At 51.2% G+C, this 23,964-nt stretch overlaps 1 protein-coding gene across 1 annotated transcript; it reads left to right on the top strand.

The window, feature by feature from the left end:
• The first annotated feature begins 7,819 nt into the window (after nt 1-7,819).
• On the top strand, nt 7,820-23,550 carry LHX5 (LIM homeobox 5). Its single transcript, XM_031948647.1, has 5 exons — nt 7,820-9,031; nt 11,902-12,125; nt 13,115-13,392; nt 16,006-16,171; nt 22,993-23,550. Exons 1-5 carry the CDS (start codon nt 8,859-8,861, stop codon nt 23,358-23,360), a joined length of 1,209 nt encoding a protein of 402 aa, XP_031804507.1. The 5' UTR covers nt 7,820-8,858; the 3' UTR covers nt 23,361-23,550.
• Nucleotides 23,551-23,964: the final 414 nt, after the last annotated feature.

Below are 23,964 nucleotides of genomic sequence, written 5' to 3'. Positions count from 1 at the left end.
TCCTGGTGCGCCATAGAGTCTTTCCCTTCGCTGTTCCCGGGAAAGACTATCCAGCCCGGGAGCCAGCTCAATCTCAGTGGCGCTGCAAAACGTTAAAAAATAATTCATCTTTATGGTCTAAACAAAAGCTCTGGGTTTTCCCAGATGAGCTTGGATAGGAGGGGGCAGGAAGCAAAGATCTTTCGACCCAACCTTTGACTCCCACCAATTTTGACCCCACCCTACACTGTTAATAAGCACACGCAAGTTGAGGACCCGACCCCCAGACCACTGCCCCCTGCTGAGCTGTTGATAAGCTTCTGGTCACCTAAACTGTGGGTTATTTAAGCCTTTACCTCCAGAAAGGATATTCGAACTAGTAAAATGACGGACATGAGTCTGTGGATCCACTGCAGCCTTATCCTTGGTGAAAAACCAATGCCCCCGTGTTCAGAACTTGGGAAGAGGAATCCACCCGAGACCCGATCCTTCCCAAAGAGCGATTGAAAGCATCTCAACGTGAGCTGAGCAAACAGACGCCAAGTTCGAGAGCCCCGAGAAAACCCGGGAGTCCGATCTCCCCAGAAAGGACTCTTTCCTGGGTCGGAGCAGCTTGGTATCTAGGGTTCGGCCTCTCTCTCCCTAAGAAAACTCAGGCGGGTAGTACACAGACTTTTATAAAGATGTGTTTTCTGAAGGATACACAACTTTTCCGATAGTGTTTCTTTTTATTCTCATCTGTACCTGTCTGTGGAGTGTATAATATATATACATATGCATTGTGCATATATAATGTGTGTATATGTATGTACGTATAGACACACAAATTATCTGTTCCCAATCAACATTTGGACTGCTTCTGTTAATTCAAGAATCCCTATGTGTATTCTGTATGTGAATATATGCTTATTCTCTTCCCCACTCCATCCCATCATACGCACGGGGATTTGCTTAAAGTAGAACTCAAAACCCGCGTGGCTGAAGGGCACTTGGTCCTCCTCCCAACCATATTTTTCTCTTACAACTATTCCTCCCCTCGTGTAAAAGCCCAGCTCTCCTCTCCTTTGAACTAGGACTTTCATGGCTCCGAAAATTGTTGAATCGTTTTGTAGTCCGGTCTAGAGCTGCTTCTAAGAGACTCTCTCCAGATTCGGGGGGGGGGGGGAACCGGGCTTGGGGGAGCGCTAGAACCTCGGGAACGATGCACACCTTGGGAGTGAGCAAATAAACCAATATCGGACTCGGCTGAGAGCCTGATGTGGGTCTTGTTCCCTCCAGATGCTCAAAGGCGTGCGACCGCTAGGACGCCGGTGTAAGACAACGGATTCCCAGGGTTTCCGCTACATCAGAGCCGTGGATTTTCTTAAGGGGGAAAAGGGGAGGGAGAAGTTCGGGGAGAGAAGAGGGGAGCAACAGAAGCACAGAGCCAACGAGAGACGGGAGAGAAAGGACCGAGGAAAGAAATGGGAGGGGTAGAGAAATGAAAAATAGAGAGGAGAGGGAGAAAGGCAAACGGGAGATAAGAGACAGCAATAGAAGGGGAGGAAGAAGCAAAAAGAAAGAATAAAAGGGAAGACAGTGAAAGGGAGAGAGAAACGGGAAGGGAAGGAAGGAAGGAAGGAAAGAAGGAAGGAAGGAAGGAAGGAAGGAAGGAAGGAAGGAAGGAAGGAAGGAAGGAAGGAAGGAAGGAAGGAAGGAAGGAAGGAAGAAAAAGAGGGAGGGAGGAAAAGAAGTGAGGGAGAAAGGAAGGAGATTGCTAATGATCCTTTCTCTGGGTTCGAGTGACCATGTAATGAGGGAGGGGTGTGAACATCGAAATGACAAAATCGGGCCAGCTCTAGCATTCTGGGCTGATTCACTTGGCCGCTGACCTGGCACTGTTAGGCAGGAAGGAAATTTGCCCTTCGAGGAGTAGAGGACTCAAAAACAAACCAGATCTGGTCTCCTCCGGGGGAAAAGGGGGGCTGCTCAGTGCCCACACCGGGGCCAGAGACACAGACCCAACCCAAATCCCTCTGGGCTCCAAGGGACCTCGCTTCAGGGCTCATAACTCTTCTAGTTAGCCCAGCCAAAGTCAGGAATCTGGGCCCAGAATCTGACCCTGGCGGAAACGAGAACAGGCAGGCCTCCCTACACACACTGCACACAGTCAGGGCTTAACGGATAGCTCTCTGACCCTCACCGGACTGCTCTCATTTCCCAGCCAGCCTACAGGCTGGCACCGAATTTTTTTTCCAAACGCCTTACTCCATCAGCCTCGGTGGTGGAGAAATTGTGTCCCGTTTTCCTAGCCGTGCTCTCACACCAGTCTAGGTCCCTCTGTGGGTGCGTCACCCTTCGGTATTCTCAGACCAGGACAGCTCCCCAAAGCCCGGCTAAGAATCCCTATATCCCAGCTAAACCGAAGAGCGTTTCCCCAGAAGCCTTCTCCCGCGGCTCCCCCTTCGGCTGTTGACGGCTCCTCAGCGAGCCCCGGCATCCGGCAACCAAGCCCCTAAGCCACCCCCAGTGGGCTGTATCCCCTCGCATTAGACCGAGATAACTAGTCGGGGTGGAGCCGAAGGCCTGCGGCCTCTCGGACCCGGCTGCTGGAGGAAGGTGACAGGGCGCAGCGTTTGGAAAGGGCTCCCCAACTCTGCAGCAGCTGCGTGCGTCGCCTTTAACCCCGCCATTAATTGGGGGCCGATCTCTCTCCGTGTCCCGGAATGCCTGGGAGCGCGGCTGGAGGTTTATCTGTCTGTAGCGTGGGTTATATTTACACCCCAAACAAAATAATTACACTTTTGTTGGAGAGAGAAAGCTGGTGATTAGGCGCCGGCTCTTTGCAGCCAAACAGTTTCTCGGCGGTACAGCGGTATAATTTTTCACGGCTGGCTGAAATCAAAGAGGGGAGGTAATGAATCCGGCGAGCAATTTAAATTTACAATTTGTAACGCAGCCGCGCAGACAGAGCCCAGAGCGCAGCGGCGAGCAGCTTGCTGGGTTTGTTTAAAGTTAAAGCTTCTTTGGCCCTCGCAGAGGGAGAGAAAAGGAGGGGAGGGGGGAAGGAAAGGGGGAGGGGAACGGGAGAGGGGCCTTTAATGATCGAAATCAGGGAAAGAAGATGGGCTGCGGCTCTCTTGGAGTGCGAGAGGAGAGGGAGAGAAAGTGAGGGGGGAGCTAAGGGTTACCCGGCGACTCGCCGTCTCCTCTTCGTTCTTTCCAATCTAGTTCCCAAACAAAAACTCCCGATGCCCGCCCCAATCCCAGAGTGAAATTTCATCTTTAGGTAATGACGGGAAGGGGAAATAATAATCCTGAGGGGGGGAGGGGGAGACTCCAGAAGATGACTGAAGGAAGCCGTTTTTCACCAATATTTCGCTCCCAAAGTCCCATCCACCAAATTGGCCAAATGGAGAAATCCAAAGATCGGGGCAAGAATATAGGGACGCGGGGAAGATCTTACCCAGGCATGCGGGGAAGATCTTACCCAGGCATTCTGGGAAGAGTTTGAGCATCCAAGATAAAGGCGAGCCCTGATATTTAAGAGGAAAGAATTCAAGGGTCTGAGGAAGAACTTCGACGTCTAAGGGGAAGAAATCAGAAACCAGGAAGAAATGACTCCAGACCTCTGGGGATGGGGAGAAGATAAGAAGATAACGAAAGCTCAGGAATTAGTGGGGGAAAAACCGCGCCTCAGGGAGAACCCAAGCTTTGGAGAAAGAGCCCGAGCGTCTAAGGAAACCGGGCCCTCCAAGGCCCTCCGTCACCGGAGTTAGAAATACCCACCAAGTGGGGTGTGTGCATCCTAACAGATAATTAATTACGAAGCACAAGAGGGAATATGCAAACTGCATATTACAAATTCTACAGGGCTTAAGTGATTGGAAACAGATTATTATCTTGTTTGTCTTTTGTCTGTCTTACTTATCCCTCAGCCGTCTGTTCCGCGGTAATGTGGATACACTTTACTCTGGGAAGGAGGTTTTTATATAGTAAATTCCATCAACATCTTGTATAAGTGACACTGCATCTCCATGCATTACCCTGTTAAGACACAATCGGTTTATTAGTTACATATAGAAGGGTATTTGCTGCCTGGAAAACCATCTGTTAGCGTTGCGAGGGAGGGGGGAGGGGGAGAGCGGAGGGGGGGGGGGAACGAAAGGGGTGCCTAATAGCGGGGCTGCCGCCACGGGTGCAGTGGGGCTCCGTAAGTTGGAGGAAAGAGTGGGCCTGCCTGTTTCCTTCCGGGCGCTTCCAGGAGGGCCGGCCGCCGGTTAGCAAACCGACCCGCCTTCTCTGCTAGATCCTGGGCCGCTCCTCTCAAGTGGGGGCGATTCAATCTCTTGAATGTCAAACGGCCCGGGCCCGGACCCAGCTCCGGCGGGGTTCCCCTGCAGCGGTCGCGAAGCGAGAGACCGAGAATATTTGGGAAGCCAGAGGGAAGAGGCAGCAGTAAAGCTGTTCAGGATTCTGGGAAAGGCGGAAGCCTGGAACCGATCCCGAAACAGACAAACGCAGAGACGAGTTCTTCTTTAAAGCTTTTTGCTCAAGGGTGACCCGCGGATGGTCACAGTATAAGAGGGACAGCGCCTCCGAATTATCTGGCTCCCAGGGATTCCAGAAGATTAAACTGCCGGCGAGAAAGATCCACCTTCGGCGCACCAGAATGCCCCGGGCCCTCCAGAGACCTGGGACTATTTGGGATGGGAGGGCAGCTGGGGGAAAGAGCGCTTCAATGGCGCTGGACCCCTGCTCGGGTTGCCACTGCTGCTCTGCTTTTATCTACCTATTCAGCGGAGGAGCTAGGCTAGTCGGTATTATATCATATAGTATTATGGGACGTCATATATCAAATCATATGATATCAAATTATATCCTATCACATTATCTCAGGAGGAAAGAGAAAGCAGGAGGGCTGTTGTGTTTTTGTAGTATTTTGAAAGACATTAGAAGGCTTCGGAAATCTTTTAACAAAACGAAATCTCTGTTTACTATTGTGAGTCCACATTAGGAAGCATTTAGCAAGAGATCTGCTCCAGGACTGATGTTCACTCTTAATTCCATACAGAGGAGGGAGGGGAGAGAGAGAGAGAGAGAGAGAGAGAGAGAGAGAGAGAGAGAGAGAGAGAGAGAGAGAGAGAGAATGTCCCCTCAGATCAGAAATCTTTCTCCCTTTTTCCTAAGTTTTCACTTCCATCTATCTCCCTTCGCTACTCCACTTCAGGCGGCTCCGACTTCACTGCTCCGAAAAATAATACTTGTGTCTCCAAGCCCCATTTTCTCGGAAGAAAAACTGGGGGGGAAAGGCCTTTAGGTAGAGCAAGAGGGTGGGTGGGGAATCCATTCGGTTCTCTTTAAGAGGCTAGCTTTTGTTGGGGGCGGGTTTTCCCCTCTTTTTTTGTTTTCTCCATCTAGGCCAAGGGTCCATGAAGGGAAGATCTGGGGATCTCAGGGAATTGGAACCTCGGAGTTCCCGCTGAGATGAGCCAGAATGGCCGGACCAGCCTCTAACCCCCTTCCATCCTTCAATCCTCATCTTCGTTTCGGCAAGATCCACTAGACCCAGGCCAGCCAGAGTGTGGACAGAAGCAGGATACTCTGTCCAGCCTCAAACTGGTCTGGGAGCAGTGTGACCACGAGATATTTGGAGATCTCCAAGCAACTAAGAAAAGTGATCTGAGGAGCTTGAAGCTGAGGGCGCAGAAAAGGGCGGGCATAGGTTTCCCCATTTCCCATCACTCCTTTCCACCCGACTGGCCTTCCTCCTGGGAACGCAGCCAGTCTTTGTAACCTCTCCTGAGACTATGTGGGTAAGAGGGTTCCCCGGCTTCCTGGGGTTCTTACGGGCTCGCTCATCACTAGCTTTCTCCGCAGAGTTCCCAACCTTCAGGGTTCCAGCTTCATTGTACTGAGCGCTGGGCTAATAAGCAACGGGTTCAGAGTTCGCCAGAGTTCCTGGGTTACTAGTGCCCGCCGAGTGCTAGGACACCGCCCGACGCTATTTCAGAGCGGCAAGTGTATATAGGAATCAGGATGAGGGATGTCTGCTCGTGGTATCCGGGGGACCGCTAGCCTATTCTCAGGAAAGAACTGACGACTTTTAAAAACTCGGTTCCAGAGCTGGCTGTAAACCAGGGAATTATGCTTGGAGTCGAAATCAAGTTTGGGGGTCTCTACTAAATGCAGTCTTCTCGGTCCTCTCCAGGTTTGGAGAGGGCTATTGTGAGGGGAGGTGTGGGGCGACACTGATTTCGTTTTATGCGGGGATTGCCATCCCTCGAAACATCCTCAGGGGGAAGATTTACCTGAACGTGCAGAAGAAGCAGAAGAGACCCCCGCCTCTCTCAGATTACTGCCCTCTCTAAATAATAATAATGATAATGATAATGATGATAAATTTTTAAAGTCTGGACAAAGTTATACCTTAAGGACTCAGATAAATGAGGAGTGTAAACTGGGAAGACTCCTGGACCCCAATGACCTGGGTTCCGTGGCGTCTGGGCAAATATCTATCCCGCCAAACTCTATTTGTCTCACCCCTTTCCCGGATGGTGCGACGCTCCCGTTTCGCTGCAGCGTCTCATTCAACTGGGAAAGAGCTAGCGTCGGAAGCAGCATTCTCCGTAACAGGGAGGACTAAGAGACACGGTGAGAAAGCAGATCGGTGGAAGGAAGGAGAACAGGAGAAAAATCTCCCTGCGAATTCCCCCGTCCCAGTTCCCCGCCCAATACAACCTGTGTTCAAAAGAAAAAGGACTAGAGGAGGGACATCTTTGGGCACCATTGGTGCCCTTCTCCCAGGTGCTCTTCTCCTGCCGGCTAGAAGCCCCATCCGAAGGGAGAGAGAAAACTTTGGTTCCTGGCTCGTTTTCCCCTGATCCTCCTGGGGTTTCCCAGCCCCGAGTCAGGCTGAAGTTAACGGAAGGGGAGCGAGGAAAACCTGCTGAGCTAACAGCTGCCAAGGCCCAAAGCGCCCTCCCGAAAGGACGAAGCCCACGCCGTGGTTTTGAGCACCCCCAAAAAGCGGCCGGGACCGCGGAGTCGCTGCAAACCTTCCCTGACCTGCCAGTCTCCGCATGCAAACGCAAAGCTTGATGCCAATACAGCCTTCTCGGCTTAGGGCCCTCACTAGACCTCGGCTCCTCTGAAACAACCCATCTGGCACGTACAACCAATACAGCGCGTGCGTGTGCAAAAAAGGACCCGTGCCTGTACACACGAGGGGCAGACGTGGGCGTGCGTTCGTGTGTGAGGGCGACGGGAACCCGCGCGGACGGCGATGGCGAAAATTCGATGGGCTTGGTAAGTGGCCAGGCCCGGGGTTGTAGGCAGAGCTAGGCTGGCTGGCGCGGCCCGGGCTGAGGCCGCTTGGGGCCCTCTGGCGCAAGCTCCCCGCTAGAAATCACCTTTCCCCTAGCTCTCCAAAGCCACAGCCTCGGCGCGCTAAGTGACTCAGGAAACCGAGAGGGACTTTCCGAATCTGCAACGAAGGAGACAAAGAATAGCTGTCCACTCGCAACCCCCGGCTCACGTTCCGTGATCGGTTATCACCACAAACTCCTGCACCCCGATCCCCGGCCCGGCAATTCCTGGGGAACTGTGGAGGGCCAACGGCTCCTAGGCTGTATCCCGGTAGTGGAGAGTAAGGACCTTGCCTCTCCCACCACCCGCCACGGCCAGGCCCAGGGCAGCCTGCCTAACTAAAGTCGGGCTTTCAAAGCTGCCTGGGGTCAGCATGGACTGGCCGTGAGCTAAAACTTGGCCCCCCAACTTCCTAGCCCAAACCTGCAGTTCACCCGCCTTCCTGTCCTCCGGGGCCGAGGACCGGAGGCTCTGCTCAGTGAGACTTGGGGGAGGGGAGGAGAGGGGAGCCGGGGAGGAGGTGAAGGGGGTGGGGCGTACACTGGCCCCCTCTAGGTTTGGAGTCACTTTCTAGGCAACGCTACCTCTGCAACTTGGGCCGCCCCCAGCCCGCAGAGGAGAAGAGGGAGCGGTGGGGTGGGGGAGACCAGGCCTCCGGGCCCCTGGCTCTTGCTCCTTCACTGTCGGGCCCTGGTCCCCCCAGCCGGTGACCTGCCTGCCCTCAGGCACTTCTGGGCAGAGAGAGCGAGAGCGAGCAGAGGAGGCGAACCCCCAGCAAGCCGAGGAGGCAGGCGCGTGGACCTCCGGAGTCGCCCCGCCGCCCCCGCCCCCTCCCCCAAAACGAGAAGGTAAATACTTACTTAGCCCCAGCACCAGGTACAATCTAATACTCAACAATACTGACGCCTTGTTTTTTTGCTCTGTCCGGACCACAATGCTGTAGCCAATTTAGATATGCTATAAATTTAAGAGGTTGCCATGGCCACGGCGCGCTTATTGGCCGTCGGGCGCACTACGTGCGTCGCCACGTCACCAAATCTGAATAAGGATGCGCGAATTAGTCAGCGGCCAGACAAAGATGAGGATGCGGACGGCATGAAAGTGGAGAAAAGTAGCAGACACTCCGGCACCCGGGGAAACAGCTCGCGAGGTGGGGAGAGAGCCGCCGCCACCGCCACCGCTGCTGCGCACGGGGGGGACGCTTAGAGATCCGGAGAGTGTGGGGCCCAGGTCTAGGGGATGAGGCTGTGAAACGCCACCACCGTCCCCCCCCTCTCCCGGCCACCGAGAGCTTACCGCCCCCCGGTCCCCTCCAGCTTAAGGATTGACTCTCTGGCGTTTTGGCTGCCCGATCATCCGGCCCGGGGTAGCGGCGCCCGGGACTCGCGGCCGCCCGGGAGCGGCGGGCGCATCGGGCCGGGCCGGGCCGGGCCGAGGGACTCAAGCTCTTGGAGCGAGAACCGCGAACGCCTGGATTCCCGGGCCGAGAGGGCAACTGGGGGGAGCGGCTGGCTTTCCCGGGCCCTAGGGTCATGATGGTGCATTGTGCCGGCTGCGAGCGGCCCATCCTGGACCGGTTTCTACTCAACGTCCTGGACCGCGCGTGGCACATCAAGTGTGTTCAGTGTTGCGAGTGCAAATGTAACCTCACCGAGAAGTGTTTCTCGCGGGAAGGGAAACTCTACTGCAAGAACGACTTCTTCAGGTGAGTGGCTCCCACGTCGGCTCCCGGCCCTGGCCTCCCCTTCCTCCCCTCCCTCCCCTCGTCTCCCCTCTCCTCCCCCGGCCCAAGAGCTGAGAGAAGTCTCCCAGAGAGTGTTTTGGGGAAGCTGAGACGCACGGGGGCAGAGGGCCAGGGGCCCGGCTAAGGGACTTTTTATGTCTCTACACCACACACACACACACACACACACACACACACACAAACACAATTCTGCTCCCAATTCAACCTAAGTGCCTGAATGCCCAGGGGCTGGGATGAGAATCCTACTTCACTTATCTAGCCTTCCCGCAGATGCCCCGGGCTGCGAAGTCGAGCTGAGGAACCGAAAGCTTTCCCCCTACCTGCCCCGTCCTCTTGCGAACAGCAGGGACCAAATTTGAACCCAAAAGACCCCAGCCCCCCTACACACACACACACACTCACACACACACACACACACACACACACACACACACACACACAAAACCAGGATTGCTGAGACAGGAGGGAGGGAAACCCGGGGAATTCAGAGATGTAAGGGGAGATGGAAGCAGGGGAATCTAACAAACTTTTCTAGTGCCCCCCCCCCTTCCTGATCCTCGGATGAGCACAGATGATCACCGGCTCTCCAGGCCTGCCTGAATCCTAGCTAGAGAGCTGGGCTCCCCTATGGAAACATCCTGCCTGAGATCGGGTTAACGCGGGCTAGAAGAGAAAGGGGGTGCCCGCTGCGAGCTGGCCCCGGCCACAGCCCGGGAAACCGGCTTAAAGTCAGTGAGCCCCACTGAGTGAAGATTCGGAAATCACAGAAGCGCGCCGAGGCCCAGAATTGGGGACTGGGGGATGGGGGAGTCGGAAGAACTGGTTAAGTAGCTCTCCCGGATCCAGGTGTGTGGGGGGTGGAGAGGGAAAAAGCTTTTCTTTCTCCTTTTGAAAGTTGGGGGAACGAATTTTTTAAAAATCGTTTCTATGCCTTCCCCCTTCTTACAAAACCCTGGTTTTGTAAGCGCAGGCAGGAGCTAGGGGTTAAACAAGTCTTTGTGTGGGCCAGCCCAGAGAGGCAGCGGCCTGGGGTAAGCAGGGAGGGACAGATCCCCGAGAGTGCAGGGAGCCGGAGTCCCCTAGCCCCTCAGGCCAAACGAAGGTGAATTTCAATAGGTGAAAAGCCAGGCTCCGCTTTACACATGTAAACTACTCCTAATGGGCGCTAGCTGCCCGGCCCCCCTCGTGTTGCAGGGCTTTCAAAGCTTCTAATGATTTTGGATAAGGCGAAGATGAGTCAATTATGCTTCAGGATAAGACCGAAAATGACTTATGGGGCCTAATGTGCTCACTGTATCAACGTCACCCAAAATCTCCCCGTCTGGGAGAGCCAGGCCATTTCTGTGTTCCTGTGTGTATGTGTGTGCTTCTGTGTCCATGGGAATATGTGACTGTGTGTCTTTGTGCATGTCAGTGTATCTTTGTGTATTGTCCTGCTTGTCTGCCTCTGTATGTGCCCACGGGAGTATGTGCTTGTGTGTGGTGGGTCTACACCTGTGTGTGTGTGTGCCTGTTAATACCCGTGAGTATACGTGTCTTTGTGGGTGCTTATGTACCCCTATGTGTGCCTATGAGTTTGTGTGTACTTGTACTTGTTTATTCCTGTTGGTGTCCATATCTCTGTGTACTTGTGTGTCTATGTGGATGCTAATGTGTATTTTGTGTGGCTTTTGTATGTGCACCTTCGGGTCTATGTGTATTTATTTGTGTGTGTGTGTGTGTGTGTGGATTTCCCATCAACCCAAGGGGGAAAAAAATCCACAACTCTCTCACCTCTCCCATCGCTCTCCCGGGTCTGGCACTTGCCTCCAGAAACCCTGAGTTCCTTCTTTCCTTTGGGGGGTAGTAAATTTTTGGTTCATCGGACAGCCCGGGTAGAAAGCCAGGGGAATTCCCTAAAATGAACTAGAATTCCTAGGAGAGGGGAGAAATTGTCCTCAATTCCTTGGTAATAAGAAGCCAGTTTTGTAAATCTCCCAAATCCCGGCTCCTCCAGGTTATACCCTCCTTTTTCCTGGTTTTTCATCCTCCTCCCCATCGGGAGTCGCTTAAAGCCCGCTCACTGCCCAGGAGCTTCGGGAGGCACCGGTCGAAGTAGAGCCGAATCCCGGGAAATGGGTCGTGAGGGAACTAAGGACCTCAAGCCTGTGCCTTCCACTGTCATCTAGCCGGTGCAGCCAGTCCCAAGAATAAGGCTTTGGAAAGCACTTTGCTTCAGCCGAATCCCGAGCATCTTCTTATTTCCATTTGCTTCCAAGAAATCCACCTCCTGCTGCTTCCAACCCGGGCCCCTCTCCCCACTCTCCTCACCCTCAGGGAATCCAGGCTGGGCCGCTGGGCTTCCCGATCTGCAGGATAGCGGCCCAGGCTAGAGTAGATTGAAAGGGAAAGAAATCTGATCTTACCTTCCCACCCACCCCCAATCCCTTCTCATTTTCGTTATTATTTTAATAAGGAACCAGCTTGGGAGTCTTGTCTCCTGCCCAGTGATATTTTTACGACCTTGTTATTAATTCTGATTAATAAATAATAATTGTGATTCGTAAATAAGCATTAACCATTATTTATTAACCATAAATAAATATTAGAAAGCCCCTGGAGTTCCCTCCGACCTCGGGAAGAAGAGGGAACGAAAAAAAATTCGGGCTAGGGAAGAAAGAAGCAGGTGCGAGGGGATCTGGAGGCGGGCTGAGGGGTTTGCTAAATGCAAGGACATGCGAGGCTGTAGGGCTGGGCAGACCCAGTCCTAGGCTGGAATCCGGCTGCCCGGCTCTTCCCTGTCCTTAAAGCTTCTCTCCTTCTCCACCCTGTGCCCCCCGTTCTTTCCTCAGGCGCTTTGGCACCAAATGCGCTGGGTGTGCGCAAGGCATCTCTCCCAGCGACCTGGTTCGGAAGGCCCGAAGCAAAGTATTTCACCTCAACTGCTTCACCTGCATGGTCTGCAACAAGCAACTGTCCACGGGCGAGGAACTCTATATTATAGATGAGAACAAATTTGTTTGCAAAGAGGACTATTTGAACTCGCCCAGTGTCAAGGAAGGCAGCCTCAACTCAGGTACCCGGAGCCCGCCCGAGGCCCGCGGCTGGCGCGCGAGGCTCTGGGGACTGGACTGGACCGACCCGGGCCTGCGTGCTCCCGCTGCAGCCACAGCCTCCGCCCAAACCTCAGCCTGGGCGCATCTGGGCGTTGGGGCGTCGGGGCGGGAAGGTGGGAGGCCAGGGGCAGTGGGGGGGAAATCTCAATCCTGCTCCCCTTCAGGGCTCTGTAGTGGGCGGGATCACCAGGCGCGGGATTTGTACCTGAGAAAAGCTTTTAGATCGAGAGAAGGATGGGAGAGGTAAAGAAGAGGAATGGACTGTGGGAAGGGGTGTGAGGAAGTGCTGAAATTGGAGATGGGTGGGGAGGGGAAACATCTGGTATTCTGCCTGCCCTCTGTCCCACGTGACCACAACTGGCCGTGGAATGGGTCTCTCTGTCCACACCCCGCACTTCACAAAATGGAGGCGCCAGCGGGTTTTAACACCGGCCTTCCTCCCCCTCTCCTTTACCCCCCACGGTGCTTCTCCCACTCCGAAAATGGAACCCGATTGTCCCAACGACAATTTTTTTTTCTGATAAAAGGGTCTTCCCCAGGCTGGGTCAAGGCGAAATATCCCGGCTCCACTTCTCCAATTTTACAATTACGCAGGGTGTTGGGGATCAGTAAGGGTGGGGGTAAGAAGAGAGGGATTGGGGGAAGTCGGGGATGTTGGAGAAAATGAATAGCAGCCGCCCTTCCCTAGTTCTGGTTCCATGGCCTCTCTCTTCCCCATCCCAACTCGGACAGTCCTCTCCTCTGGAAAATCGGGATTGCATTAGTGTGTGTGTGTGTGTGTGTGTGTGTGTGTGAGAGAGAGAGAGAGAGAGAGAGAGAGAGAGAGAGAGAGAGAGAGAGTCGGTCGCAGGAGCTTCCCTGCTTCTCTGCCTCGACTAACAGCTGGGCTCACGCAACATCCCGGCTCACTCACTGCTCACCTTTGTACCCTCTCCCGCTCCCTCCGCAGTGTCATCCTGTACGGACCGAAGTTTGTCCCCAGACCTCCAAGACCCGCTCCAGGACGACCCCAAAGAGACCGACAACTCGACGTCTTCTGATAAGGAAACCACAAACAACGAGAACGAGGAACAGAACTCTGGCACCAAGAGGCGGGGGCCGCGCACCACCATCAAGGCCAAACAGCTGGAAACGCTGAAGGCGGCCTTCGCAGCCACCCCCAAGCCCACGCGCCACATCCGCGAGCAGCTGGCCCAAGAGACGGGTCTCAACATGCGGGTCATCCAGGTAGGGAGCCCTCCACTCCAAGCCTGGCCCTTTGGGAAAAGCCGGCACTGCCTTCCACTGCTCCCCCAACGCAGCCGCCTTCGTGCCTCCTTTGTCCCCAGCTGGCAGTCGCCGTCTTTACCACTCTTTCCCTTTTCTCTTTGCGTTTTCCTTCCCCCTCGCTCCTTTTCTTCTTTCTTCTAGTTGTCTTCCTTCTCTCACCTTTTTCTCTCTGCTGCTTTCATTATTCCTCTTCCCTTTTTGCCCCTTTCCCCCATCTCCTTCCCTCTTCCTTCTCCTTCTTGCCCCTTTTTCTCTTTTCTCATTCTCTCTTTCTCCTTCTTTTTCTTTCCTTTCTTTCACCTGGGATGCTTTCCATTGGAAGCACGCGACGCTTTTTAGGATTTTTGGCCTCTGATCCTGGCTCATGCTTCCTGCTATGTGACTTTAGACAAGTAATTTTCCCTCTCTAGAATTCAGTTTCCTACCCTGGAAGTGGAAAATAATAAATTGAACCTTTGGATCTTTGCTTGCCCAGATTGTTGTGAGAGAAAATGTTTTGAAAACCTTGAAGTGATATGTGAGTTATTAATAGCGGTGCCAAATGATATGTTAATGGATAGCAAAGTGATCTGCCAAGTCTTGCACAAAAGAAAGAGGTTGTTGCTATTAAAAAAAAAAAAACAACCTTTTCTCATTCTTTTTCTAGGCTTTTCCTCTCCCCTTTGGCCCCTAATCCTGCCAAAGTTCCCCTTCATCTCCTCCCTTTGATGGCTAAGGAGTTCAGGAGCTTATGATTCAGTCCCTATGTTTCTTCCGCTCTCCTCTCAGAGTCACTCAAAAACTGCCCCTTCTCAGAATCCCAATCACTGTCCCCAGCTTGGACACTGAAATCACAGCTGGGAAGAGGTTCAAGACTGAAGAGTAGGAAAGGAAGGAGGAAGCTGGGTCTAGCTTGGGCTTTTTATTTATTTATTTATTTTCATAATTGAGAAAAGCATGTGCAGAAGGATGAATCCAGGCCAGTCAGTCAAAGTAAGATCCTATTAGGAATAGAGATAGGGCAGGTTGACACTCCTGTCTTGGACTCCCCTCCCTTCTAGAGGTCGGATCGATTGTGAGGAGGTTAGTACTGGGTTTGCATAAAGTAAAGAAAGATCGGAGAAGAGGAAAGGAAGAGAGAGGAAATGGGAAGAGGTTGAGAGAAGAGGAAAAAGAAAGGAGTAGGAAAAAAAGGAAACGGGCCACCTGAGAGCAGAAAAGGGGAAAGTAGGACATAGATGGCAATAGAGGAAGAAACAGGGAAAGGAGAGGGAGATGAGTGAAAGGCTCTGGAGGCTTAGGAATGGAGAATGGGTGGCTTCTGAAGAGGCTATGAAAAAAAATTGGGGTATAAGGGGGGAAGTTGGTGTTTGACTATGATGGGCAGCATTGCTTCTTTTGGGGGTCTCTTCTGCCAGTGTCCAAGGACACATCCCCAGGATTTTCCCCTTTGCAATTCGGAGCCTGCTCTATATCACCAGGACCAGAACTCTTTCTAAAGTCTTATTGGATTATAAGAGTAATAGGATGTCAGAGAGGAGAAGGGCCTTGGAACACAAAGAGAAAACTTAGAATATACAATATCAAAGCCAGAAAGGACTTTCAAACAGAATGTGAGAAAAGAAAGAGCCCTTAAAGGGAAATTCAGTACTGGAGAAGGGACCTTAGATTTAGAGCCTTCCTTTTCCAGAGAAGAAAATCCAGACCCAGAGAGAGCAAGTAGTTTTCTCAGGGTCACACTGTAAAGCCAGATCTAGAAACCTCAGAGATCCAACTTCTGCGTACTACCTATTATCCAAAAGAGTGAGGAGAACCTCCTCCTCCCCCGCTAAGCAGGGAGGAGAGAAAGGGTTGGAAGACTAGGTGGGGGGAGGGAGAATACAAATAATTAGGTTATCTCTCAGGTCGAGGGCCCCTTTGAGATGGAGAAAGAGAACAAGAAAAGGGGAGGGGGAATAGAGAATGATAGAAACACAGACAAGACTAATAAAAGAGAAAAGACAGACGGGGGCGGGGGGGGGGGGAGCAAGAATCTTTGTTGTGAACATCTCTGACTCTTGCCTTTATGAAGACGTCTGAGGCTGGGGCTGAGGCTAGAGCTGGGGGCCGTAAGAAGTCGACTTCATTATCAGTCTCCCCACGGGTTTACGAAATCCTTCACTCTTGGTTGGTTCGCAGAGTTAACTCCCAACTTTCCCTCCCTTCACCAGCTCTGAGTTTAATCCGCTCTCCTCCCCCATTCCCTCTCCCTCTTTCCTGAAGGGAGGAGATCAGATTTTAGGGAAGGGGAGGGGAGGGAGAAAGAAGGATGAGCTATTTGTCATTTGAACTTTTCCTGGGGGGAAAGGGGAAGGCAGAAGAGAAACCCCACTTATGGGATATAAAGAGGAGATAAGGAGATCAAAGAGGAAAACTAGTCTCCTTAAAGCTGTTCCTCCTCTCCAAGCACACACTCCCTCAACCCTGTCTAAAGTGAAAGCTCAGGACTCCCAATACTATTCTACTTTCTGAGTCTGCCCATCTGTCTTGATGGTCCCCAAAAGGTCCGACCTTAGTGTCTTGCTGACTGCTTTCCCCACCTCCCAACCTCAGGTCTGGTTCCAGAACCGGCGGTCCAAGGAGCGCAGGATGAAGCAGCTGAGCGCTCTTGGTGCCCGGAGACATGCTTTCTTCAGGAGTCCGAGGCGCATGCGTCCACTCGGTGGCCGACTGGATGAGTCAGAGATGCTGGGGTCCACCCCCTACACTTACTACGGAGGTAAGGAGAACTCGATGGAGTTTTTTCTATCTCCCATCCCAGCATTCAGGCCCGTAGACTACTCCCCATAGCCACCCAAGCACCCAGTGACATGGCTACATCTCCAGACAGTCCTCCTAGAAATTCACTAATTCCCAGCTTCCTAGAGGCTCTCCCGCCCAGTACATCTGTCTCCTGTTGTACACTCACCAAAGCCCAAGTACCAGAGATTGGGCTTACACGGGATTCCAGGCCTCTGGCGCCCTGCAGAAATTTAGTTAAGCCACTCTGCAGATGTAATTTCAGGACCCCCAACTTGCTCCCTCAAGCCCTTCACCTCTCATCCATAGCTTTAAGTAATCCTCGCCCATTCCCCCCCCCCATGTGTGGTAAAGTTCTAGCCACTGACTATATCCTTAGTTAGTTTTGCCTTTAGACATCATGCATTTCCATTTAAGAAGAAAAATAATGAACTCTATCCACGGGGAATTTAATATGTAAAATTCATTGCTTTAAATGTTTGATGAATTAATGGATAGATCAGGCTCAAATGAAAGAGAAAAACTATAGGAGACAGAAAAAGAGAGACACAGAAACACAGGCAGAAAAAGGGATAGAGACAGAAGGGAGATGAGAAAGAGAAGAAACAGACCAAAAAAGACAGAGAGAGAGGGAGATTTTTTAAACTTCAGTTGTAGTGATTTTGTTTCTTTTGGGGGAAAGAGGCTATTTGAGAAGGGGGATAGAAACTTTGTATGCTGCCTTGGGTTGCTATTGAGTCCATCCATGGGCCTGGCCAGCAGACACACAAAGGACAATAATGGACCCTCTCTGGGATAAGATATAAACCAAGGGATATTGGTTCAGCATATTGGGCATGGAAAAAAGTATTCTCCTGGAGCCCTTTCAATTGTTAGACCTTCTGTCTGTGGGTTAAACCAAGCAGGATAGCTGAGGAGAGGGGGGATAACATTCCCTGAGAGTGACCCCAAGAGGCAGATCCATGTTAACCAGTTTGACACACAGACCAAAAAGTTTTCTCCTAGCCTGGAGCTCCTCCCTCTCACCTCCCTCAAAAAATACTGTGGTTTGGGGAGTTGTATTTCAGAGTGTTTTTCCTGGAGTCAAAGATAACCCAGGAGAATTTACAAATCATGCTTTCAAAGGGATGGGTTTGGGAAGCATTTGTTCTCCATCCCTACTGGTTGACAAGAAGGCTCAGCTCTTCTTCTAGTCACCTTTTCCCCAACTCTGTGTCCCAGACTTCTAAGGGAATTGACAGGACTTTCCTGCCTCCTGGCTCTGGGAAATAGCCTAAGTGAGTCAGACAGCTACCTAGGGTGTAAGACTCAGAGGAGGACCATAAGGAGGGATATTTTTCAAATGTGAATTCAAGGTAGTTCTTACAATTTATATTTTGGAAATGTTTTAGTCCCCCCCAAAAATCTAGCTCTCTGAGACCCAGAAGAAATAACTGTGATAGACAAGGGGCATGGTGAGCTGATTCCAGTTTAATGTAAAACCTGGGGGGAAAGTTGATGGAATTAACCTCAAATCTCTTCTGACTCTGAGATTCTGTAGTCCTCTGTTAGTACAGTCACATGCAGGGGGCGCCATTTTCAGACCTTTTGAAGGGCAAATTAAGGCTTCTTAGCTGTTCTAGTCAGCCCCCACAGATTAATTCTGTGGGTGTGTTAAGGGTGAAGAGGCAGTGATGGTGAATGCATTTTGGGGAGGAGTGGGGGAGAACTGTAAAGAAAAGAGTCTGTCTCTCTGGGCATGAAGCCTCAGAAGAGTAAAAAGGGAGAAAGTTGGATTGTGTGTTAAATAAAAACAGCAGAAAAGCAATTTTAGGGAGAAGGAAGTCTTGAGATTATATATCTTTGGGAGGGGAGAAGGATCATGAAGAGTAAGGCTAGAGACTATTAAAGGTGGAAGGAGAAGTGGAGAGGGAGAGAGAAGGAGGGAGAGAGAGAGAGCCTCAGCAGTCTTCAATATTGTTCTCACTAAGTGGACTCCACCACTTGGCAATGTTATCCCACTCTATCTGCCCATAACATGGTTTGATTTTTAACTAAAAATAATTTTGTTAATTAAGTATAAAGTATAAAGTGATCAGCTATACCAGGAACAGATAAGTTGGGATTTGAATAAAATTAATATATAATTTAAGAGAATTTGTTTGTATGCATGTGTATGTTAGTGATATGCATACTTGTATATTATGTGAATGGATCTGTTGACATGTGTATTGTGGTATATATTTGTGTGTTTTTGTTTATGGGGAATCTGTGGTGTATGAACAGTTGTGTTTGTGGGATGTATGCATGTATATGTGGGAAGTGTACATATTTCTGTGATGTATATGTTTGTCTTTATATTGGGTACTGTGTATTTCTATGTTCATTACCCCCAATGTTGTGTGTGTGTGTGTGTGTATTTATATATAGATTTGTATGTGTATTGTGTGTGTGTACAAAGGTGTGGCAGTAATATGTATCTTTTTATTTGCATACGTGTGATATGTGTATCCATGTGATAAGAGTAGGTGCATTTGTGTGGTGTATATGTGTACATATCTGGATGTTGTGAGGACCAGATGAGCTAAAATCAATGAAGTGCTTTGGAAACATTAAAAGCACTCCCTAAATGCTAAGCATTATTTTAGTTTTAAGTTCATGTGCTTGTGTGCAGTGTTCTTGCTCCAAAGAAAGGGAATCTAAACCCTTTAGCAGTAATAATAACGTCAGGGCACCAGTGTAAGCAGTCAGGAAGATCCTGCAAAATCCAATCAGGACCAAGGTTCTAATGTGGTGACTCCTGGCTCCCAGGAAACTCAGATTCCTTTGCCCCAGAGTTCAGCACCTCAGACAGGTAGTGAACTGACATCCAATGGGATCCTAGAGCAAACCCTGTTTTCCAAAGGCACCCTGACAAAGAGGCTTCCCTATTAGGTCTTTTTCTATACCCCTAGCCCTTTGAGGAGGGAGGTTTCTGAAGAGTAAGCCTCTTATTATTGTAATAATTTTGACTGACGGGATAAAATTATATTATTATTGATAATAAGAATGATGATAATTTTTAAAAATATTTAGCTTTTTATTTTCAAAACGCATGCAAGGACAGTTTTCAACATTCACCTTTGCAAAACCTTGTGTCCCAAATTTTTCTCCCTCCCATCCCTCCCCTCCCCTATATAGCAAGTAATCCAATATTGGTTAAACAAGTGTAATTCTTGTATACATATTTCTGTATTTATGATGATGATCTTTCTATATGCAAATCACTTTATTTCATTGAGCCTCAGTTTCCTCATATGTAAAAACAGGATAAGAATGCTTGTAGTAGTTACCTCCTAGGATTGTTGTGAGACATAAAAAAAATCTCTTTGCAGCTTTAAAGCTTTCTTTAAAAATCACCCATTAGCACAGATTTGTTCTGGCTCCACTGGGAGTCTACCTTCCCCGTTTCCATATTTACTTCCCTCATTTCCTTTCCTCATACGGGGGCCAGGGTAGGCCATATCAAACCTCTGAGTGAGAGCACACAGGACTTGTTGCTCCACATGTGTCAGGGTGCTCTGGGCATCTGTTAGGTTTTGTGTGCGTCTCACCCTTCTCTCTGCCACCTCTACCCGAGGAGCAAAGGGGAGGAGAATCTGGACAGTAAGAATTAAAAAGAGGAGTGGGGGGAGAGAGAGAGAGAGAGAGAGAGAGAGAGAGAGAGAGAGAGAGAGAGGAAAAGGGGAAAAGAGAGAGAGAGAGAGAGAGGAAAAAGGGGAAAAGAGAGAGAGAGAGAGAGAGAGAGAGGAAAAGGGGAAAAGAGAGAGAGAGAGAGAGAGAGAGAGAGAGAGAGAGAGAGAGAGAGGAAAAAGGGGAAAAGAGAGAGGGAGGAGCAGTGAGAGAGAAAAAAGAAAGAAAAGAGGAAATAGAGCGACAAAGGAGAGAATGTGAAACAGGATTGATGGAAAAAGAGAGAGGAAAGAGAGGAACGAAAGAAAAGAAGTAAGAAGGAGAGAAATAAAGAGACCGAGAGACTGAAATAGGGAGAGAGACGGAGAATGGAGATGGGGGTGGGGGAAGAGAAGGGCGAGAGGGAAGCGCCGGAGCTGCGGCCACGCGGGCCGCTCTAATCCGCGCTCCGAGAGATTCCGTCCCAAACCCCAGCCAAGTTTGGCACCCCGGCAGCACGCAAGAAAGGGCACTTTGTGCCGGAGCTGTCTGTGTGAACAGAAGCCCGGGGCTCCGCGCAGCGCCCCCTCTCCCTCTTGTGTGAGCGCGAACAAAGCGCCAGCTGCAGCCTTTTGTACCTCTTTCAGACGGTATTTGTTCCAATTACCTCCAAACCCTGCCACCATATGGAGGCCGCTAGCCGAGCGCCGGCTCCCCTCAGTAGGCCGGGGACTTGCAAAGTCGCCTCGTCGGCTCCTCGGCTCCCCGCCGCCGCCGCCGCTTGCAGGCAGCCGAAGCGCGGGGCCCTCTCTGGGATCCTCTCCTCCCTCCCTCCCCTGCGCGGCTCCCCACCTTTGCTGAGGTCGTTCTCTCCTCTGAACCTTGCGCTCCGGCCTTGCTCGGCTAGGCGCTCCCTGCGCCTTCATACCGAACGGCAGGAGGTCCCCAAGGGGGGGGGGTCACAACCACGGCCGGCGGGGTTTCTCGCTGGCCTCCCACCCCCTCGTTCCTTTCTGGAAAACCCACCCGCTGGAACCTGAGTTAGGGCGTGAGGGTGAAGGACGGTGCGAGCTTCTATTTTGGCTCCTCCACCCGTCAAATACTTGCTATTTGCATTAAAGGGGGCCCCCAAACCCAAACCGCACACCTGTCCGCAGATGAGGGGGAAATTAAGGCAGAAGCGCGTTTGGTTTTTATCTGTTATGGTTCTTTTAGAAATTAGCATGAAGAGCTATCTGCCCCTGGATTTAGACGGAATTCGGGGGTCCTTTATATGTAAATTCAGGTAGCCGTGTGTAGTAAATAAACTGGGGCCCACTACAGAGGCCATTAATTTCCTAAGTGATCCAGAGCAAGTCCTTTGATTTTTTCCAAGGCCTCAGTTTCCCCATCTGTAAAATAAGAAAGGAGATAATGATATTAAAAAAAAAAAAAAAAAAACTCTGGTTTGACGTTCCCTATTCTAAAGTTTCTTACACTCTGGACGGGCTCACGTTCTGCGTTCTAAGAACCCTCCAAATTCTGACAGTGTAGTCCGAGGTCCTTTCCTGCTCCTGCGGTCCGTGTTTGAAAGGCCCGCCAAGATCTGACATTCTACACTCCGAGTGTCCCCGATGCTCTGATAGCGTGTTCTAAAGTCTCATTCTATATCCTGAAGTCTCTCCCAGCTGTGACATTTCATGTTCTAAGGGTCCTCCCTGCACTGGGAGCCCGTGTTCTTGGCTTTTGAATTGAAGGCTTTTCTCGCAAACAATCGATTTTTTCTTTTCCCGTCTGGGACAGTTGGGCAAAATCCCGAGCCTTTGGGGCAAATCGGGCCCAGGTTAATGGGAAAGTCGAAGAGTGTCTCAGTCCCTCCCCCAGGGACCTCACACACGCAGTCTTTGGGCTTCCCCATTTGGATCCCTCTAGCAAATCACTCTCCGTGGGCAAGCCTCAGGGCAAATAAGCAAGTATTGTCAGAGTAATGTGGTAATATCAGGAATAATAGCTTCAAGAGTGGAATGGAAGGGCAGGAAATGGGAGAGAGGACTGGTCTTTACTCTTCTTCCAGTTGCCTTTGTTACTCAGGGCTCATGTCAATGTAAGAATGGTCCCTGTACCCTTGTCTGGCCTGGGTCTTCTAGGAATCACTGAAATGGCCAGGATAAACACAGCTCCTCCACTTTGGGATTGGCCTAAAATCTGCGATACCAAGTGGACGGGAAAAGGGAAGAGGGAGGATGGAGAGAAGTAAATGAAATTTGTGCCATCATCCTGGGCTCCTCCCAGCCAGTGGTGAGAGGGAACCATCGTTGGGGGATCGCTCCCCCAATTTCCTTCTTTCCAAAGGCCTGAGCCTGGCTCAGAGATCTCATACATTGCTTTCCCTCGCCTTTCTAATGATTCTTTTTCTTTCCTCCCTCCCTTTCCCCAAATTTTCCTCCTCTCTCCTACTTCTTCCTATCTCCATATTCCAATCTCTCTCCGCTTTCATTTTCTCATCCATTTCTACTTGTGTCCTTTCATCTTCTCTGCTTCTCTTCTTTTTTTCCGTCCTTGCTTGTATCCTTGCTTCCATTTCTCTGCTTCTACTTATCTATGTGCACTTGTCTGTGTCTTTTTCTCTCCTCTTTGATTTCCGAAATCTGAATATCTCTGCGAACCTCTGCTTTTTACACTCTTATCTCTGTTTTCTATTTCCCTATCTTGCTTTGTCTCGGATGTTTCCCTATGGACGTGCACGCTGCCCCACCACCACTACTCTTTTGTTGATGTTGTTTTGTAATTTGTTTGTGTTTTCTTTTTCCGATTTTGACCCTCCATTGGTCCCCTGGTATCTCTCTCTCTCTCTCTGGCCATCTCTGTGTGCTCCTCCTTCTTATCCCCTATCCTTTTTTTTTTTTTTTTTCTATTTTATATTTTATTTCTGATGTCTCTGTCCTCGTCCCTCTTTTATTCCTCTCTTTCTCGTCTCTTATTTCCTCTGTGTCTCGGGCTGTATCTGGTGTCTCTGCGTGGGGGTGTCCCTTCCCCGTCCCGTTTCCGTTTTGTCTCCGTGTCTCTGTCCATCTGACTGTTTCTCCCTGTATCCGCTTCCACCTCTGGGTTCCTGGTTTGCTTCTGTTCCTCTATGGATCTCCATCTCCCCTGTCCCTCCCTCCCCGTATCTTCCCCCACCCCACGGATCAGATTACCAAGGAGACTATTACGGCCCTGGAGGAAACTATGACTTCTTCCCGCACGCCCCGCCATCCCAGGCGCAGTCGCCCGCGGACTCCAGCTACTTACCGAACTCAGGGCCCGGCTCCACCCCGCTGGGGCCCCTGGAGCCGCCCCTCCCGGGGCACCACTCTTCAGAAAACCAAAGGTACACGGATATGATCTCGCACCCGGACACGCCGAGCCCTGAGCCGGGCATGACTGGCTCCCTGCACCCCATCCCGGGCGAGGTCTTCACCGGGGGGCCCAGCCCGCCTTTCTCTATGTCCAGTAACACCGGCTACAGCGGGCCACTGTCACATCCCAACCAGGAGCTGAACGAGGCCGCCGTGTGGTAAAAGCTGCTGGGCCCTTTCCCAGCCCCTTCCCTGCCCAATACACCCGGCTTAGGAACTGCACGGAGCACCCAGACCTCTCCCCATCCCAGGCCCGGCGCCTCTGTGGATCCAGAGTCCTCCACGGCACACACATGCACACATTTCTCACTCACACAGAATCACAATTTCTCTCTCTCACACACACACATTAATGAAGGCACGTGCGTGCATGCACTCACACACAGACACACACACACACACACAGACACACGTACACACACACATACACACACACACTCACACACACTCACACCCTATACCAAAACGCCCAGCCCCGGGCCTGTATCCCACTGCCTCCAATCCCAGGCGTTATGGCCAACCGAGCCTCACTCAGCCCCCCCCCCCCTCAGGTCCACCCTCTAATGTCCGACTCCTCCAAAGGTGGGATGGAGCTTGGGGAGAGCCAGGTCCATCCCTCACTGGGCCACCCAAGCTGGTTCGACGTGGCTCTTTCCGGGACCTAGAGCCAGACCACAGCGGTTTCCTCCTCGAGGCTACGAGCAGTTTTCTTGGACCAAAGTCAATCCCCACTGGATCAACAGATCTTGAAGCACCTGCGAGACTT

Source organism: Sarcophilus harrisii, chromosome 1 (genome assembly GCF_902635505.1).
Source record: "Sarcophilus harrisii chromosome 1, mSarHar1.11, whole genome shotgun sequence".
Lineage (NCBI taxonomy): Eukaryota > Metazoa > Chordata > Mammalia > Dasyuromorphia > Dasyuridae > Sarcophilus > Sarcophilus harrisii.
This window is presented reverse-complemented; position numbering and strand designations above follow the sequence as displayed.

Excerpts from the sequence above, each read along its gene's own strand:
- LHX5 (XM_031948647.1), top strand. The coding sequence starts at position 8,859 with ATGATGGTGCATTGTGCCGGCTGCGAGCGGCCCATCCTGGACCGGTTT. Across the intron at positions 9,032-11,901 it reads TGCAAGAACGACTTCTTCAG|GCGCTTTGGCACCAAATGCG; the intron begins GTGAGTGGCTCC and ends TTCTTTCCTCAG. Across the intron at positions 16,172-22,992 it reads CCCCTACACTTACTACGGAG|ATTACCAAGGAGACTATTAC; the intron begins GTAAGGAGAACT and ends CCCACGGATCAG.